At 35.0% G+C, this 18,878-nt stretch overlaps 2 protein-coding genes across 2 annotated transcripts; both read left to right on the top strand.

Annotated features, from left to right (window-relative positions):
- Positions 1 to 1,619: 1,619 nt before the first annotated feature.
- HELRODRAFT_66000 (hypothetical protein) lies at positions 1,620 to 3,881 on the top strand (the record flags this gene model as incomplete). The annotated part of the gene is made up of 9 exons (XM_009021648.1): positions 1,620 to 1,673; positions 1,830 to 1,988; positions 2,090 to 2,206; positions 2,382 to 2,561; positions 2,683 to 2,844; positions 2,973 to 3,111; positions 3,284 to 3,423; positions 3,530 to 3,679; positions 3,837 to 3,881. The coding sequence occupies 9 exons, from the start codon at positions 1,620 to 1,622 to the stop codon at positions 3,879 to 3,881; spliced, it is 1,146 nt and encodes a 381-aa protein (XP_009019896.1).
- A 9,012-nt stretch (positions 3,882 to 12,893) lies between these two features.
- HELRODRAFT_161763 (hypothetical protein) lies at positions 12,894 to 14,897 on the top strand (the record flags this gene model as incomplete). Its single annotated transcript, XM_009021649.1, has 1 exon — positions 12,894 to 14,897. One exon carries the CDS (start codon positions 12,894 to 12,896, stop codon positions 14,895 to 14,897), a length of 2,004 nt encoding a protein of 667 aa, XP_009019897.1.
- Between the last annotated feature and the right edge of the window lie 3,981 nt (positions 14,898 to 18,878).

Below are 18,878 nucleotides of genomic sequence, written 5' to 3' on the forward strand. Positions count from 1 at the left end.
CTGAAGTCCTAATCGGGCCTTTTTGTTTTAATCTTTTAGCAGGTGCTCACCGCTCAAAATCCGAATGTCGAAAAAGAAAAAAGCAAGTTCCAAATGTTAAGTTTAACAAGTAAGTTGCCTGCACCAATGCCAGTAAAATATTCCGGATTGAAAGCTCCAACCGTGTTGCCACCACTGAGCGGCGTTACGGCGACTCATAAAAGAAAGAATAGCTCGGAAGAAGAGAAGGTTTCTTATTTTACATTTTATTTATAATATATTGGAAAATTTTTTATCAGAATGTTGTTAAAATCAAGAAACTTGTGATGCTTCTATTCTCTATTGATTCATGTAGTTTATAGTATTATATTATAATTTAACAATTATTTATTAACTATTATTTTAATTATAATTTTATTGTTAGGAAGAATTTCATTGAGTTTAATATTTAATTAGTTTAGTTTTACTTTCAAGCAATTAGCAAAGAAGCAGCGAATGACTTCTGACAGCAGTAGCAGCACATCATCTGGGGACACAAATCATTCTTCCGTCCCGACAACAAGGTTGCCTCAAAGCCAGGTTCCTAAGGTCACTGGCCTCCAAAAGCCTTCAATTCCAGTTAAACAACAACCAAAAAATCATTTGGTCAAAACTGCATCGTATAGCTCTCTCTTTACATCTGCCACTAAACGAAATGTCCCAACATCTAGCAGGCCAGTTCAAAGGGGTGAGTCTAATTATTATTAGTCAGGCGACTTTTAAATTTTGTTTTCTACCATCTGTATTTTACGATTTTTATTGCTTGGATTACTTTTGCTAAAATCGACTTCATACATAAAATGTCTCACCGAATTTCCAACTTGGCAACTTTTAGGTCCAGCAGCAGTAACAGCAGTTAGTAAGTTTAAGAAACTGGCAACTGAGGCACTACTCCCTCCCAAAAAACCTCCTAGCTCAACAGCTCTGCAGGCAAGAATCCAAGAGTTGGAAAATATAATTAAGTAATTATTTGCTGAATAAATTAATTTCGAAACTGTAAATTTATTAGTTTTTAATTTTATTAGAATATTTAATCACGAAATAATTCTGAAATAATGACTTAAGAAATGTTGTTACAACCCTGAAGAGAGAAAGAGGATGTCAGAACATTGGAGATGGGACGTCACGAACAACAGACAAACGATTACGAATCAAAATTGCAATCTGTAAATGAGCAGAAGAAAGAGCTTGAATGCACAATTAGTACCCTGAATGCCAAGGTTGCTGGGTTGGAAGCCTCTCTAGCTTCTACTGTAGCTGGCAAAGCTGCTGTTGAAGCTGATCTGCTCTCTGCTAAGGTTTTGATGAATTCTTTGTTAGTGCTTTATATGTATGTATGTGTGCGAGTATGCTTGTTTGTATGTGTGTATGTTTGTTTGCTTGTGTGTATGTGTCTATGCATGTATGTATGTTTGTTTGTTTGTATGTATGTATGCATGTTTGCAAACACACAAACACTTTACAAAACAAACACGCGCACAACACAGGTGCTCATAAAACAACACGAGCTAAGGATAAAAGAACAGAATGGTGAGATATCGATGATGAAGTCGAAGATTGAAGAGTGCACCGTTGAGTTGGAGGAGGCCAGGGTGCAGTCAATGAGGGAGGAGTCTATGAGGAGGAAACTTCACAACACTATTCAGGAGTTGAAGGTTTGTGTGTGTGTGTATGTGTGAGTGTGTTTGTTTGTGTGGAGCTGTGTGAATGTATGTGTAGAGTGAGTTTGTGTGTGTAAGCGTCTGCATGTGTGTGTAAAATACAGCATTAATGAGCCTTAATTTGCATGTATGTTTTTTCTCCTTAATTAGGGCAACATACGAGTTTTCAGTCGAGTTCGACCGCTACTCGGGGACGAATTGTTAGGAATGGACAGTGATGTGCCTCAACACATCAACTTTCCAGATCCAGATAAAAAGATACTGGAACTCGAGAAGCTGGCTGGAATTACGCCTAATGAGGTTTGTGAGGTGTTTGCTTTTGTCTATAGTAGGGTGATTAATTGGTGGTTGGTTGGTTGATTGATTGATTGATTGATTGATTGATTGATTGATTGATTGACTGAAAACAGAGTGTAGCGTCAGTGAGGAGAGGGAGTAACAACAAGTACGAGTTTCAGTTTGACAGGGTCTTCCCACCATCTTCAACACAAACTGAAGTTTTTCACGAGATATCTCAATTGGTCCAAGTTAGTTTTGTTTGTGTGTGTGTGCGTACGTGCGCGCGCGCGCGCGTGTGTGTTTGCTCATGTTTCACCCAATCACCAAATTTTTTGCTCCTCCATTCAATCATTCATTCATCAGTCAATTCAATTAATTCATTCATTTCACCCACTCATCAACTTGATTCTTTCCTTTACTCAGAGCGCTCTCGATGGTTACAACGTTTGCATCTTCGCCTACGGTCAGACTGGATCGGGCAAGACCTTCACAATGGAAGGCAGGGGCACGGGTGATAACAGGGGCATGATTCCGCGGTCTGTCGAGAAGATTTTTGCCACCAGGGATGACCTTCTTAGCAAGGGATGGATTGTAAGTTATTTAGTTTGCTGGCTGGCTGACTGGTTACTGTTTAGAATCATGTTTATCATCATCATCATTCATCAATTCTCTACTCACCTTCACCGCCATCTTGCCCACCCATGAAAACAAGTACAAGATTGAGGTCTCATTTCTTGAAATCTACAACGAGACGATTCGAGATTTGCTGGTTCAGTCGAGGAGTCAAGCTGATTCGACGAAGCACGACATCAAGCTGGTCGGACCCAACACCAATGAAGTCTTTGTCACTGACCTTACCACAGTCGAAGTCCAACATCAGGATGCCGTGAGTGAGAGATTGAAGAAGTGCACGAATGAATGAATGAATGGATGAATGGATAGGTGAGAAAATGAGTTAATGAATGAATGGATGAATGGTTTATAATCACTTGATTCTATTCCAACTGCAATAAGGTGCAAGTGCTGCTGAAGAGGGCACTTGAAAACCGTTCAGTTGCTGAGACAAAGTGCAACGAAAGATCGTCTCGAAGTCACAGCATCTTCAGGATGAAGATCACCGGCTCCAACAGTGTTACTGCCGAGTCTTGTGTTGGTTAGTTGGTTTGGCTGGATGGATGGTTGCTTGGTTGGATAATTTGCTGGCTGGTTGGTCAGTTGATTGATTGATTGATTGATTGATTGATTAATTGATTAATTGATTGATTGATTGATATGTTTTCATAGCATGCAATTTTGACTTAAATTTCACACATTACATAAAATAGGTTTGTTGAACCTGGTCGATCTTGCTGGCAGTGAGCGCCTCAAAGAATCTGGCTCCCAGGGTCAAAGGTTAAAGGAGACACAAAACATAAACAAGAGTCTTGCCAACTTAAGCAACGTCATAATGGCACTTGCTAATAAGGTCAGGGGGTTACTTTTTTTATTACATTGCAAGGTTAAAGAAGTTTTTTAGCAGACGTACAAACAGACCGACAAACACACAGAGACACGGACACACACACACACAGGAGACACACGTTCCCTACCGGAACTCGAAGCTGACTCACCTGCTACAAAACTGCCTCGGTGGCAGCAGCAAGATGCTCATGTTCGTCAATGTCTCGCCCAAGGAGGAGTGCTTCCAGGAGACCTTGAACTCTCTGAGGTTTGCCACCCAGGTCAGTTTGAAGATGTAGTTGTTATGATAATGATGGAGATTATGATGATGATGATGATGGTTGTGAAGATGATAATGGTGGTGGCGATGACGATGATGATAGAATGTAGAGTTTTAATGATGTGATGAGGATGGTGTTAAATTTATTATTCAATCAGGTCAATCAGTGCAACATTGGTCAGGCACAGAAGAAAGTGAAGTGAAGTGCTGACGATGATGAGGACCATGTTTTTGATAATGATGATAGTAATGCTGATGATGATGATGTTGCTGATTATGATTATTTTGATGATGATGATGATAGTGGCTGGCAACCTCGGTGATGAGAACCCTGTTGAATTGAATTGAAAAATAAATTGTACATGTATTCGCTCGTTTACTTATTTTTTAAGTGTGTGATTCATGATGACGTCATAATGATGGAAGTTTTAATTTTTTTGGTTATTTAATGTACATATTGTTGATTGACAGACATAAATATACGTGTGTGTATACGCGCGCGCGCGCGCGTGTGTGTGTGTGCATACGCGTAAAAAATCTTGTTATTTATTTGAAAAAGATAGAAGTTTATGTACTTAGTTCCAGTGACGAGTATATTGAATTTTATTAGCTTTTTGATGTTTTTATTCTCTCCTGCGTGTGTGTGTGTGTGTGTGTGGTTATGTACGTGTGCGTGTGTGTGTGTCATTGTCTTTTCAACATGTGCACTGTGCATGCTAAAGATTTCGATTGTTTAGCGTGTGATGATGATGTTGTCCTTTATTGCATGCGTATTGTTTCAATGGAAGTACGTAAGCGCGTAAACATTGCGTCATCAACTGCAATTATTATTTTTATTATTATTATTGATGTTATTTTTTTATGACGTAATTGCTTCAGGCTCGTAACGGCAGCAAATGTAATTAAAAAGATTTTTTTTTATTTTCGATATTTTTTTGCTCCCTTTTAAAAAACATGCTTTCCAATTATTTTCACTTTTTTTTTTAGGTTTTTATTTTGTCGCTTTCACTTAGCTTCTCTCTCTCTCTCTCTCTCTCTCTCTCTCTCTCTCTCTCTCTCTCTCTCTCTCTCTCTACGTTTATCTATATGTATATAATATATATCTGTATATCTTTCATTTTCCTCTATCTACCAATGTGTATTTCTATTTTAGGTGTCTCACTATTTATGTCTATATGTATCTATGTCTAGTTGACTCCCTCTCTCTCTCCTTCTCTCTCTCCTTCCCTCTCCATCCTTCTCATTTCGTATCGCAAAAAAGCTTATTAAAAATAGCTAGTAAGGTTAAGCACACATCTTCAGAATTCGTTTGTCCGTACGTACGATGTGCGTGAGGTTTGTGTGTATGTCTGTGTATGTGTGTTTGTTTGTGTGTATGAGTGTGATGAAGATGACTGATGATGATGAAATGATGGTTAAACTGAGTAGACGATGAAGATGATGAGACAGCAGATGTTGGTTATACCGTAGTTGAAGTGGTGTTGAAAGCATGTTGCTTATTAAGATAAGGCGACGAGTGAATGACTGAGTGAGTAATATAAGATGAATGAATGAATTAAATTAATTAATTAAGCGTAGATTAATTAAACGTTACTATGTGTTGTTCGTATGTTGTCTAATTACGTACTTTAATATGATGACGACGAATATGATGATGATTTGACAATATAATATAGCGTTGATATTACATCGATATATATATATACATACATATAGATATACATATATATTGATATATATATATATATATACATACATATAGATATATACGTATAGATATATAGATTATTACGTTGATATTAAATGATACATTTTTATGTAATAAAGTATTACACGGTTTAAAGGTTTTATCAATTTTTGAGTTAAATTATGTGATGAATTCGGTGAAGTTTATTAGTTGGATGAATAAATAATTGAGTGAATGAGTAAATGAATGATGATTAAGTGAATGAGTAAGTGAGTGAATGAATGAATGAATGGATAGTTAAAGAAATAAATCATGAATGAACTAATTAATTCTAGGAATGAGTTAAAGCCGAGTTAAGATGGACAAATTAGTTTTATATTTTGGCGCTAAACAAGGCAGATGAAACAAATAGTTAATTGGGGTAGGTAGATAGATAGATATAGATAGATAGATGGGTAGATAGTTTGAGAGCGTGAACACCAATCTGTTGTTTATATATTTCTACTTTGTTTATATTCTGTTTATGAATGGTTTATGCTATTAAAACTTTTTATTTATTTATTTTCTTGCAATACTTTTTTGTTGTTAAATTTTTCTGCGTTGTCTCGGCACGTATCATGCCTTAGAATCAGTACTTGAATGTGGGTGCTTATTTCTTCTTAATGTGCATCATTCTCTTCTTCCATTTATTCATTCGTTTATTTATTGAATCATTCACTCACTCGTTCTTTATTATTTTTTTACTGTTTTTTTTCTTGCTTTTTCTCTTTGTTTGTCTTTGCATTTGTTCCTTTTTTTCTTTCATTCACAAATTCATTCATTCAATCTTTTTCATTCGTTTTTCTCATCTCCCTTCTCTCTTTCTCCCTCCCCCCTCTCTTCCCCTCTCTCTCTTTCTACTATCCACAGCCAATCTATAGGCTAAGCTGTTCCTAAGCAGTTTCTATTTTATATTGAAAAATTTTCCTAAGTCGGTCACGATGTGAACCCCTTTTCCTCGTTCATTCATTCATCCATTCATTTGTTCATTCATGGTTCGTAGCTTGGCTCGTTGGTAAAATGACTTACACGGATTCATGCATTCATCCATCCATTATTTCATTCATTCATTCATCCATCCACTATCCATCTTTCAATAATTCATTCATCCATCCATCCATTAATTCATTCATTCATTCATCGATCCATTAATTCATCCATGCATTCATTCATTTATCCACTATCCATCTTTTCTTTCATTCATTCTCGGTTGGTAGCTCGGTGTGTGTGTGACTTTCTTACGACACACCTTATTTAGAGATTTTTATCTCGACGACGACCTAGCAGAGCAGAGCTGATAAAGCCTGATGATGCTGACAGACATCTCATATTTTTATATGTGTTTACCCGCCTGTGTGCATGTGAGCGTGTGTATGTTATGTGGTTGTGATTTTGTGTGTGTATGTGATATTGTGTATATGTGTGTGTATGGGTATGTGTGTGTGTGTGATATTGTTTGTGTATATGATGTATGTATCATATGTATGTGCGTGTGTATGTGATGTGTGTGATTTTGTATGAGTATATGCTGTTGTGTTTGTGTGTGCATGAGTGTGTGTATATGATATGTGTGTGTGTGATTTTGGCGTGTATGTGATTTTATGTGTGTGTGTGGACGGAGAGAGATAGAAAGAGAGGGAGACCAGGTTGTACGGCTTAATTTGTACGAATGCAGTTTTGTGAGTACAATAAAACGAACGAATGAATGAATAATAAACTGAATGTTAAAAGAATGAATGGATGTTTAGATGGATGAAAGAATGACTGAACGAATTTTTTATTTCGAAGTGAACTGACAAATGAATGAATGAACAAGTGAACGAACGAACGAAGAAATGAATGAATGAATGAAGGAATAAATGAATAAGATGTACATTTTTGTGTTTTTCTGATCTAGTAACCATTAAATTGAAATACTGACAAGAAATGTGTAGGTAGGTGGGTTCGTTAAAATTTGACTGAAATGTTTTAAGGCGAATTTTCAATTAGTCCTTAGTGCTGGAGTGATTTCTTGGAAATGGGGAAAAAATTAAGATCTGTGTGTGTGTGTAAGTGTGTGCGTGAACTGGTTTGTATATGTGGTATGTAGCAGAGATTAACACCCTTGTTATTCATTTTTCCATTGAAACTAAAGTGCTTCCAAGCCAAGTGCTCATCATCCTCATCATCTTCTTCCTCCTTCCCATCATCATAATTATCATCATTATCAAAACCGTCATCATCGTCGTCGTTATCTTCATCGCCACCATCATCATTTTTCATACGAAAGGTCGATAGTCTGAGAAATATTCCATATTAGGTGACGAGATGACCCAATGGTTAAAGTACCTGATCCTACTGTTGCAGTGACCACATTCGAATGCAAGCAGGTCTCCGCATATCACGTGCAATAGAAATGATTATGCGCGGTTTCAAGCGTATTCACATGGGCTGTGTGCGTGTGTTTTTGTGAGTGTGTGTATATTTGTGTGTGCGTGCGTGTGTGAAGGCTGTGGATACATAGACAAGAACACACAAATTTGTTGATTGATGTATGATGTATGTTTTAAAAACACACACGTACACACACGTGCATATAAACGCACGTACACATACATACTTGAATTTATGCGCACATAATATGCAATGGTTTATGTATATCTAGTTCAAAGCAGTGGGTTTATCTCGGAGTTATCCAATTTATTTTTTCACATTTTAATCTCTTTCCATAATACAGATTTTATGAATGAATGAATGAATGAACAAACAAACGATTGAATGAACGTACGTACGAACGAATGAATGAATGACGAACGAACGAATGAATCAATCAACCAAACCAATCAATGAACGAATTAATTGATGAATGAATGAATGGATAATAAATAAATAATTTGCCTTACAAATGAAAAAATGATACAATAACTGAATGAACGTTTGAATGAATGAATGAATTAATTAATTAATGAACGAATAAATAAACGAACGAGTGAATGAATAGATAAACGAATGAACAAACAAACAATTAGGAATACTGAAAACAGACTCATTCACTGACTGATGCATATTCACTTATCAACGGTGATGTTGTGGTACGTACGTTAAGTTAGGAATTCTCCATTGTTTATTTTCTCCGCATGTGTGCCTAACCTACCTTTATCTAACACAGGCTCCGTGTATGCATGCGAGCATGTGTGTTTGTTTGTATTTGTATGTGTTTGTGTGTTTGGATGCTTAGGTACGTTTGCACGTGTGTGTGTGTGTGTTTGTATGTGTGTCTGTATGCGTATGTCTGTTTGTATGTGTATGTGTGTTTGGATGCTTAGGTACGTTTGCCTGTGTGTGTTTGTATGTGTGTCTGTATGCGTATGTCTGTTTGTATGTGTATGTGTGCTTGGATGTGTAATACATCAACAAAAAGGGTGCCTTCACGGAAACGAAAATGAAACTTCGACATAATTTTGCATAAGTTTGCGTGAAAAACCCTTTGAATGGAGGCAAAAATTTTTGAATGGAGAGAACGTTGAAAAATTGTTTTTTTTCACGAGCAATTTGTCAATAAAATTGAAAAATTTGGAGTCTTTACTAAATAATTTTGGGTCCTTAGTCTCCACAAATAATTAAAAAAGTCTTCAAACGGATTTTCATTAAATTATTTATAAGGGACCTATACTAAACGACATTATTGTTTCCGTCTGTGTGTACGGACGTGTGTGTGTTTGCGTGTGTGTGTGTCTGTATGTGTGTGTGTTTGCGTGTGTGTCTGTATGCGTGTGTGTGTGTGTGTGTGTGTGCGTGCGTGTAAAATAGCATAAATAAGAGTAGATGAAATTTCACCATTGTACAAGATTAAAAATAAATTTAATCACAAAACACATTCTTAAACTTGAGTCGTAATCACACGCAATGTTTTTTATAGTAACAAAATTGACAGCAACAACAACAACATCAACAACAACAATGGCAACACCAACAACAACAACAATAGCAACAACGGCAACAACAACATTAACAATAGCAAAAACAACACAAACATCAACATTTTTTATAGATTAGATTACACAAGGTTCTGTTATTAAGCGCCATTTTCGTTTGTTCGTACTTTACATGTTATAAATAATAATAATAATAATAAATAATAATAATAAAAATAACAACAATAATAACAACAACATATGCATTGCTGGTAACTACAGATGTGTGTGTCACTATTAAAGGAAAAATCATTCTGATGTTCAATCATTGCTTTTGTATTATTATTATTTTGTGATTATTATTTTTTTTACTGTTATATTGTTACCCTTTGATGTGTTTCATTTGGTTAATTTTAATTTGAAGATTAAAAATTCAATTCGATTTCCATAAGCCCAATGACTGAATTTTTCGAGTATATAGTTTTGACATCATCATTAATTTTATTCTCCTTCTTCTTCTTCTTTTTTTTCCTCCTTCTTCTTTTTCTTCTTCTTCTTCTTCTTCTTCTTCTCCTCCTTCTTCTTATATTATTATTGAAACATTTGCAGCCAATCAATCAGCCAACCTCTCAACAATCAAAGCCATAGCACAGAAAGAATACAAACTTTTAATTTTTGGTGTAAAAAAGAACTGCCCTTGCGAAAAAAAAGAAACGAGATGAAAAAAAGAAACCCAAAGACAATACAAATAGACATTAAAATGACATAAGTTAAATTGAAATTCAATAAATTTAAATAAAATTTAAATAGAATCAAAAACACTACCCAGAAAATTATCTATCAAGCAGTCGTTTACTACAAACTAGCCTGAGAAGTATTATAGTAGAAAGTGCTTTGCACACATAATAAGCAAGTTGACTCTACACATACACACATACACACGCACACATGCACACACGCACGCACACACACACACACGCACGCACAGACGCAAAAACAAACCAAGTGACACGTACACATACACAAACACACGCACATACAAACACTCATACATTTATCTTAAAACGTTGTTGAGGTAATGAGGTTTTTTTTTGTTTATTTTAATCACGCTGATACCTATACAAGGTTTGTTTCGTCAAATTCGTGGCGCATAATTTCCTGTTCTATCAGCGTTCTATCTGTTTTTTTTCCTTTTCATCATCATCATCATCATTATCATATTCCTCTTCTTCTTCTCCTTCTCCTTCATCTTCTTCTCCTTCATCATCATTTTTTCTTCCTCTTCTTTTTCATCTTTTTTTTCTTCTTCTTCATTTTCCTCCTTCTTCCTTTGTTATTTGATAATCATCAAGCTCTAAAAGAATTATTTGACGTCATCATGCTGCTTCTGGGATGTTTTGAGTTTTTTTTTAAATATTTCTCCTTTAATTTTTAGCAATATTTGATGTATTCAATCTCTATTAAAACACATATTCAGGTATTTAAATGCGTATCAACATGGAAATGGGAGTATTCGCACGATCACGCACATACACGCACACTTACTCTCTCTTTCTTTCTCTCTCTCTCTTTCTCACATACACACACACACATACACACCTACTTACCAACATTTACGCAACACACACACACACACACACACACCAACGTTAAATGTTTTTTTTCAGCAGCAGTTTATCATCCAGCCGACAACGCCAGCAGTTTTAACACGTAGAAGATGTCCAGAGTGTTATGAAAAATTGACCAAGTAAAAAAATTTTTCAAATTTTAACGCATGTGTGTGGTTGTTTGCGTGTATGTGTAATGCGTGCGTGTGTGTGTGTATGCGTCTGTGAAGTTATGTGTGTGCGTGTGTGCGTGCGCGCGTGTGTGTGTACTGTACGCACATATATGAAGGCTATATACAGTCATTCTCTCACTCATTTATTCATACGTTGAAGATTTGCGACTTGCGTTGGAAATTTGAGGAAGTTTATTTGCAATGCAAATTTTAAAATGAATTATGATGAATGAATGAATAAATATGTAAATGAATGAATAAACGAACTAACGAACGAACGAATGAATGAATGAATAATTGATTGACTGAATGCATGAATGAGTAAAACAATTAGTTAATTAATAAGCGAACGAACGTAGTTGAACGAGCGCTCAGATGGGTGGAAAGAAATAAATGAGTGAACTAAAAGAAAAACAGAATGAACGACTGAATGAACGTTGGACAGTCAGATAAGCAGAAAAATGAATGAAAAAGAAAATTGTTAATGGATTGTTTTATGACGTGACCATTGAAATTATAAAAAAAAATAATATTATTCCTTCAGGCAAGTCATTTTATTCATTTTTCATTATTTATTCACTCGTCCACTCATTCATATGTATTTTATTCCTTTATTTACTTGCATGTTGTTTGATTTTTAAATTTGTTTTCCTTTTCATTTCTTTATTTGTTTTGCATACATACATTCATTCATTCATACCCCCCTACATTCATTCATTCGTTCGTTCATTCATTCATCCATTCATTCATTTATTAATTAATTCATTCCAAAACACACACACACACACACACACATACACAAGCAAATACACACAATGACGTAACATGTGCGTGTCAACTGTTTGTTTGTTGGTGGGATGGTTTGTTTTTCTATCTCTCTATCCATTTATTCATTCACTATGTCCGCGATTTCGTCTGTCTATTAATTTATCAATTTGTTTTTTGTTTTGTCTAATTAATTTTATGCTGAATGAAGTTTTATTTTATGTCTTTTCTTTATTTATTTCTTGTGTATACCTTTTTCAGATCAGACATTGATTAACCAATTCAATCATTCACTCATTCATTCATTAATTCATTCACTCATTCATAAATTCATTTATTTATTCATTCGTTCGTTCGTTTAATCATTCATTCAGTCATTCATTCATTCATTATTTCACTCATTTATTCATTCTTTCATTCATTCATTCAGTCATTCATTCGTTCGTTCTTTCGTTTTTTGTTCGAATATTCGTTTGTTCTATTATCATTAACACGTTCGTTCATTTGTTTGTTTTTTCATTCATTCACTTAACTATTCATTAATTTATTAATTCATTCAAACACTCATTGATTCAATCATTCGTTCATTCACTCATTCATTTTTCCATTCATCCATCCGTCCTTGCACTCGAGAGTATGCTAAGAATTCCTTTTCACTTTAAAAATATTACTTCGCTCCTCATTTTTAAATAATTGTATATAGGTAATTATGTATGTATGTATGTACGTATCGTATCGTATGTATGTGTGTATGTATTTATGTATGTATGTGTGTATGTATGCATGTATGTATGTAGATAGGTAGGTAAAAAACAAAACGGATATGCCCTGCTCAAGCTGATATTTAGCACAAATTTAAGAATTCGAAAACGCTTCTGTTTATAATTTTACACAGACACAAAGCAATCGACTGAAAGTAATTTAGAAAACAAATAGTTAAAAATAAAAAAAGAATACAAGACCCATCGTATTTTTTTAAGTGATTCAAACATTAGATGAGCCTGAGGACGTCATACAATCGAACATGTAAACAGTTGAAACGTATGCCAACATGAAAGCTAATTTTCAATATTTTTTAATGTTAAATATCGTTTGTGCATTTGTAATTGTATCCACCAACCTGTCCTCATCAGTAGCCCATGCAGCAATCGACTTGAAGGAATCTTACATAGGATGCTATCGAAACATCAGCTCAACGAAGACAGTTGCATCAGTTGGCTCAGTGGATGAATGTTCACTGGAGTGCACAGATGAAAGTAACAATATGATCGCTTTGAAGAGTGGAAAAGAATGCAACTGTATTGGAAGGTTAGATTCGGCAGTGGCTTCATCCCAGTGTGATGTTCGTTGCGCCAATAGAGATGCTTGTGGTGGAAGGGACTCATATTCCGTTTATAAAAGCAAGCCACGAAAGACGCACGATGACTATGCCAGTTTTGAAACACGTCAGACAGATGTCATTTTGATAACGTTACCAAACACTTACACATTTGAAATGTGCGCACATTTCTGTTTTGAGACAAATTATACGTTTTTCCAGAAGATCGACCCGTCAAAAAGATGCGGTTGCTTTCAAGAACATGGTACAGGAAATAGCTACTTCACAAATTTAATTTGTATGACCTGCTCAAGTAACAGATCCGAAGTTTGCAGATGTTATCATCAGGGTCATAGGGAAAAAATAACGATATTCGCAACACGCTTCCAATACGACTTCCAACGAGGAGTATCGACTTATTCTCACTGCAGAAACAGAAACAACGGAAGTTACGAAATAACAGCAAACTGTCCCGATGGATGCGATCCGGGATGGAGAGGTGATTCATGCAGAGAAAGAGATTGCTCATCAGGTGGAGGAGATTGTCCCGTTGGAATGGAATGTATTGAGTCCACGGTGAATGGTAATAAGTACGTTGAATGCGTCTGTCCCTCTGGTAAGGTCAGAAACAAATGGTACCAATGTGAGGTTTTCAGGAAGAATTTAGCCTTGCATAAACCTCCTTATTACAGTTCACACATTTACGAACACGACGGCGTGATGGGTGCTCATAACAAAATACATTTAACAGACGGCAACTATGACGGCCACCACGTATCCCACTTATTTGATGACATGCCATGCTGGATGGCGGTCGACCTGCTTAGTTTATATTGCGTAGGATTCATCAGAGCATACAACAGAATAAGTCAAAAAACTGAATTTCTGGAAAGATTGGACAAGTTTGTTGTAAGGTTGAACGAAACGTTCGATGTGAGCAATAGAGAAGACATCAGAGACAAAGTCAACTTGTGCGGGTACGGACCAGAAAAAGCGATACAGGGCGGAAACCCCATGATTGTCTTCTGTGAGAACTTCACTATCCTCACAAGATTTGTTTTCATTCAACCATCTGACAAAGGAATGGAAGATGGTCACAGTGCACTCGCAGAGTTGGAAGTATTCGAGGCTGGATGCGATCTTTTTAACGGGAGGTGCGGAGAGGTGGAGCCGTGCAGAGAAGTAAAGAAAAAAGGGACAGTCACCATCAGTTGTTCATACAAAACAACTACTGCAGCAAACGCCAATGAAGCAAGCCACGCAACAACAGAAGCAAGCCACGCAACAACAGAAGCAAGCCACGCAACGATAGAAGCAAGCCACGCAACGACAGAAACAAGCCACGCAACGACAGAAGAAAATAACGCAACAACAGAAGCAAGCCACGCAACGACAGAAGCAAGCCACGCAACGACAGAAGAAAATAACGCAACAACAGAAGCAAGCCACGCAACGACAGAAGAAAATAACGCAACAACAGAAGAAAATAACGCAACAACAGAAGCAGGCAGCGCAACAACAAAAGCAGGCAACGGAAAAACTGGGAAAGTTTATGCAAAACCTCCGTCAAGTAATGTATTTTCAATTGTAGGAATCATAGGTGCCATACTAGTTGCTTTAGCTACGTGTGTTTTGGTGGTTATGCTTTTGAAAAAGAGAAAAAAGAAAGAGGAAGAGGAAGAGAGAGAAAGCAAAGACGCGCAGTCGGAAGCTTCGCCTGAAGAAGATGAATTGTAGATGGATAAAATGTTTCGTAATCAACTTCATCCACAATACAATGATGATATGGTTAAAAATTGAAACGATGAAAAAAATTCTTTAAAGACAACATCGTTTTAATGTATTATCTTTCTATTGGTGCAAAATTACTTTCTTACGAATAATGCTTTACATTGCATAAAAATTGTTTAAAATCCACAATATAAAAGAGTAATGGTACAAAACTGTTTGCTATTCTTAATAATGATGGTCATAATGATCGTGACGATTATATTGTTGACGTTGCTGCTACTGATGATGATCATCATAATGATGATGATGATGATGATGACGATGGTGATGATGACGACGATAGCATATATAATTAAGTGATAATTTGTTTCGCGTGCTCTTTGTAGCACCTCTACTAGCTATTCTTATCATATTGTTACAACCGCAGAACTGATTAAATTGCGCTATATTATTTGTTATCCTAATTTATCTTTGTTATATTTGTAATCTTTGGATTGTAAAGAATCCTAAAAAAATATTTGTAAAAACCCATCTTATAAGTGGAGGCACAGGTTCCGGCAGATAAAGCAGGTTTCCGAGCTAGGTTTGAAGCAAAGTCGTAAATGTGATTTATGTAGTTACTTGGATTAGTTCATTGTTTCTATTACTCTTGGTATTCAAACGTTCAACAAAGTTTGCGCTTGAAGCAGTTGTATTCATCCATCGGAAATGTTGTACCTACGGAGTAACGAACACTTGACGATCGTTGGAAGCAACTACAACTGCTGTTGGAAGAATAGAGATCTTCGAAGTTTTAACATCGGTGTTGGTAGTTACATACCTCAGAGGTTAAAATTATATTATCGTCTATCCGTTGGTGCTATTATTATTATTATTACTACTACTACTATTGTAGTTGTTGTGGTAGTAGTAGTTGTAGTATTAGTATTATTATTATTAGTAGTAGTAGTAGTAATAGTAGTAGTAGTAGTAGTAGTAGTAGTAGTAGTAGTAGTAGTAGTAGTCGTTGTCAATGTTGTAATCTCATGCAAACTTTCAATATAGTTACATAAAACGTCTGTTGATATATTTATAGCCTGTTTTTGTGGTACAGACTACTGCAGCAGTCAATCCTCGAGTGAGCAGCGGCATGTACCAGAGTCTGATGTGTTTAAACGTTTAATGATCCACGAATTTGATTAATTCTTCTTATCTGATACGTGCAATCTCTTGACGACATCCTGATATGGTACTTGAATGTTAGATTTGAATCAAACGCAACACCCAAGTTAGTTACATTGTTGCAAAACAAAATTCTTTCACTATTAACTGCAATTGAGTTCATCTCCAATCCGGCAAATTGCTGCCGAGTTCCTAGCGGTAGAAGTTTAGTTTTATTTTGATTCAGTTTTAAACCATTCTGCGACATCCATAAATCAATAGCCGCCAAACGTTTCACAAATTTTTCCATCTCCATTTGAAACGAACATCATCGGCAAAGGATAATATATATATATATATATATATATATATTTGTTCAAAAAATCCACCGACGATTCAGCATTAACAAGTTTTATGGTTGATTTACTAATATTTTGAACAAGTTCTTTACAATTAAGTCTATTCAAAATGTTGAAATCCATTTTATAATCGTTTATGATTTTAATTGTTAAAATTAATCAAGCAAGATCCCATTTTTATAATCGTTTATTTTTTATATTATTATTAAAATTATGCATATAGATCTATTTCGACGTAAAGTCATCATCAGTGCAATATATATTTTAAATAAATTCTATTAATAGTTAATTAGTTGTATTTTTTTTAATATATTAAAATAAAATAAAAGTAACGAAATAAAAAACGCAAAGGTTCATTGAAATTAGTAAACAAAATATTTGAAATTATACGATTGTTCATGCTACGTGGCCGTTGTCAAGATGGCAACCAACAATGTCACAAATTTGAAGCGCGAAATTAATTAGAATATCGTTTCTATTATTATTATTATTATTAATTATTATTTTTATTATTATTATCATTATTATTATTATTATTATTATTGTTATTATCATTATCGTTATCATTATCATTAAATAAATTCTATTAATAGTTAATTAGTTGTATTTTTTTTTAATATATTAAAATAAAATAAAAGTAACGAAATAAAAAACGCAAAAACGATTATAAAATGGATTTCAACATTTTGAATAGACTTAATTGTAAAGAACTAGTTCAAAATATTAGAAAATCAACCATAAAACTTGTTAATGCTGAATCGTCGGTAGATTTTTTGAACAACTGTATAGAACTTGGTCTTCTTCCTAATTATATATATATATATATATATATATATATATATAATTATAGTATTATATATATTTATATGCTTATATATAAAAATATGCAATTCTCTATTTAGTACATCTCATTTAATATTTAAAAACTGCCCATCATGAACGACTTGTTCGTATTTGTTTGTATGTGTTTGTTTTTTGTATTGTATGCGTGAAATCTGCGTAATAAGTTTTAAATTGTTACTTATACTTAATTACTTAAACTTTATTTTAACCATTTTAGATTTTAAATTTGGAATTTTTTAAATTTAGTTAATAATACTGGATTTATTATTTAATTTAAAACTATTTCACAGAGTACGAACCTAAAACAGAACATTCGAAACGGAACAATTTCTAATTTCGTTCCTAGCAACAGCCTACATAGCGACAGGGATGTGATGATAAAATTAAGTTAAATCTGCGCAGCTTAACTCTGCTTGCTACACACGCCAAACGTTTTGCTCAGTTCAGTTATAACTTCAGGATGAATCTGAATTTGCACAAGCCAGTTTTGAGGACTGTACACAGTTCGACTGAATGGCCTACACACGATCAGTTTTAACTGCTCAAACCGAAAACCTAACTCAATCCCTGGCTTACCTATAGGTTAACACAGCTCATTTCACACTTTATATTTGTGATTTTATATTACCAAAAGAAGGAAAAATTAAGAAGAATGGACAAGTTACAACAATCACCTAAAAGCTAATGCATTAGACGCATGCATGTATATGTGCATATGTGTGTGTGTTTGTAGGTACGCATGTGTACATTCAACTTATGTATGTATGTTTATTTCTCATTAATTTTTTATTAATTAACTCTTCATTAATTCTTTTTTTTCTTATTACTATTAAACCTTTGTTGTTGTTGATTTTGTTGTTGTCGTTGCTGCCGGTGTTGTAGTTTTTTTCTGCTAGCGATGACATTTTTGTTGTTGCTGTTGTTTTATATGGAAGAAATTATGTCGTCGGGCACACGACATCCATTCAAACAATGGAAATTTGTATGTATGTATGTGTGTGTGTGTGTATGTATGTATGTATGTATGTATGTATGTATGTATGTATGTATGTTCGTTTGTTCGTATGTATGTATGTATGAACTCGTTTTGATGAACAAGCCATGGTTAGGCATGCAATCGTTTCCGAGTTCAACTTTTATCTATGTCCCTGGTCTCGCACAGTCAGGTATCTAGCAGCTCCATCCAGAATGCAAAGGGAATTAAATTTTTGTAATAAAAGTGAAAGAGTTTGTTTTAAATAATTGCCTTCGTTAGGATCACCCGTTATATTAACTATTTTTCTTGTTAATTCGTTAATAAATAATGATGTGTGCTTATCTGTTGGTCCGAACGTTTCAATGCAAATGGGTTGAAATATTTTGCTTAAATTGTTTAATGAAACGTATTTTTCATTTTTGAAATCGGACGCTTTAAGGGCAGCAGTGCCCGCCTCCACTGAAGTGTAGCCGATATATCGGTCAGCCATAATGTGGGGTAAGGTAACGTCCCAAGCCAGGGACCGTCCCTGAGCCCATGGGGTGATAGTGTAACCATCAGGCCTAAAGGCTCCTTCCTCTATCAAACCCATGGGTTCTTTTATAACCGGGATACCAGCCTTTTGAAAACATCGTACCAGGTATTCGTTGACAGCCGTATGTCTGGCTT

The sequence above is a fragment of the Helobdella robusta genome (assembly GCF_000326865.2).
Source record: "Helobdella robusta unplaced genomic scaffold HELROscaffold_3, whole genome shotgun sequence".
NCBI lineage: Eukaryota > Metazoa > Annelida > Clitellata > Rhynchobdellida > Glossiphoniidae > Helobdella > Helobdella robusta.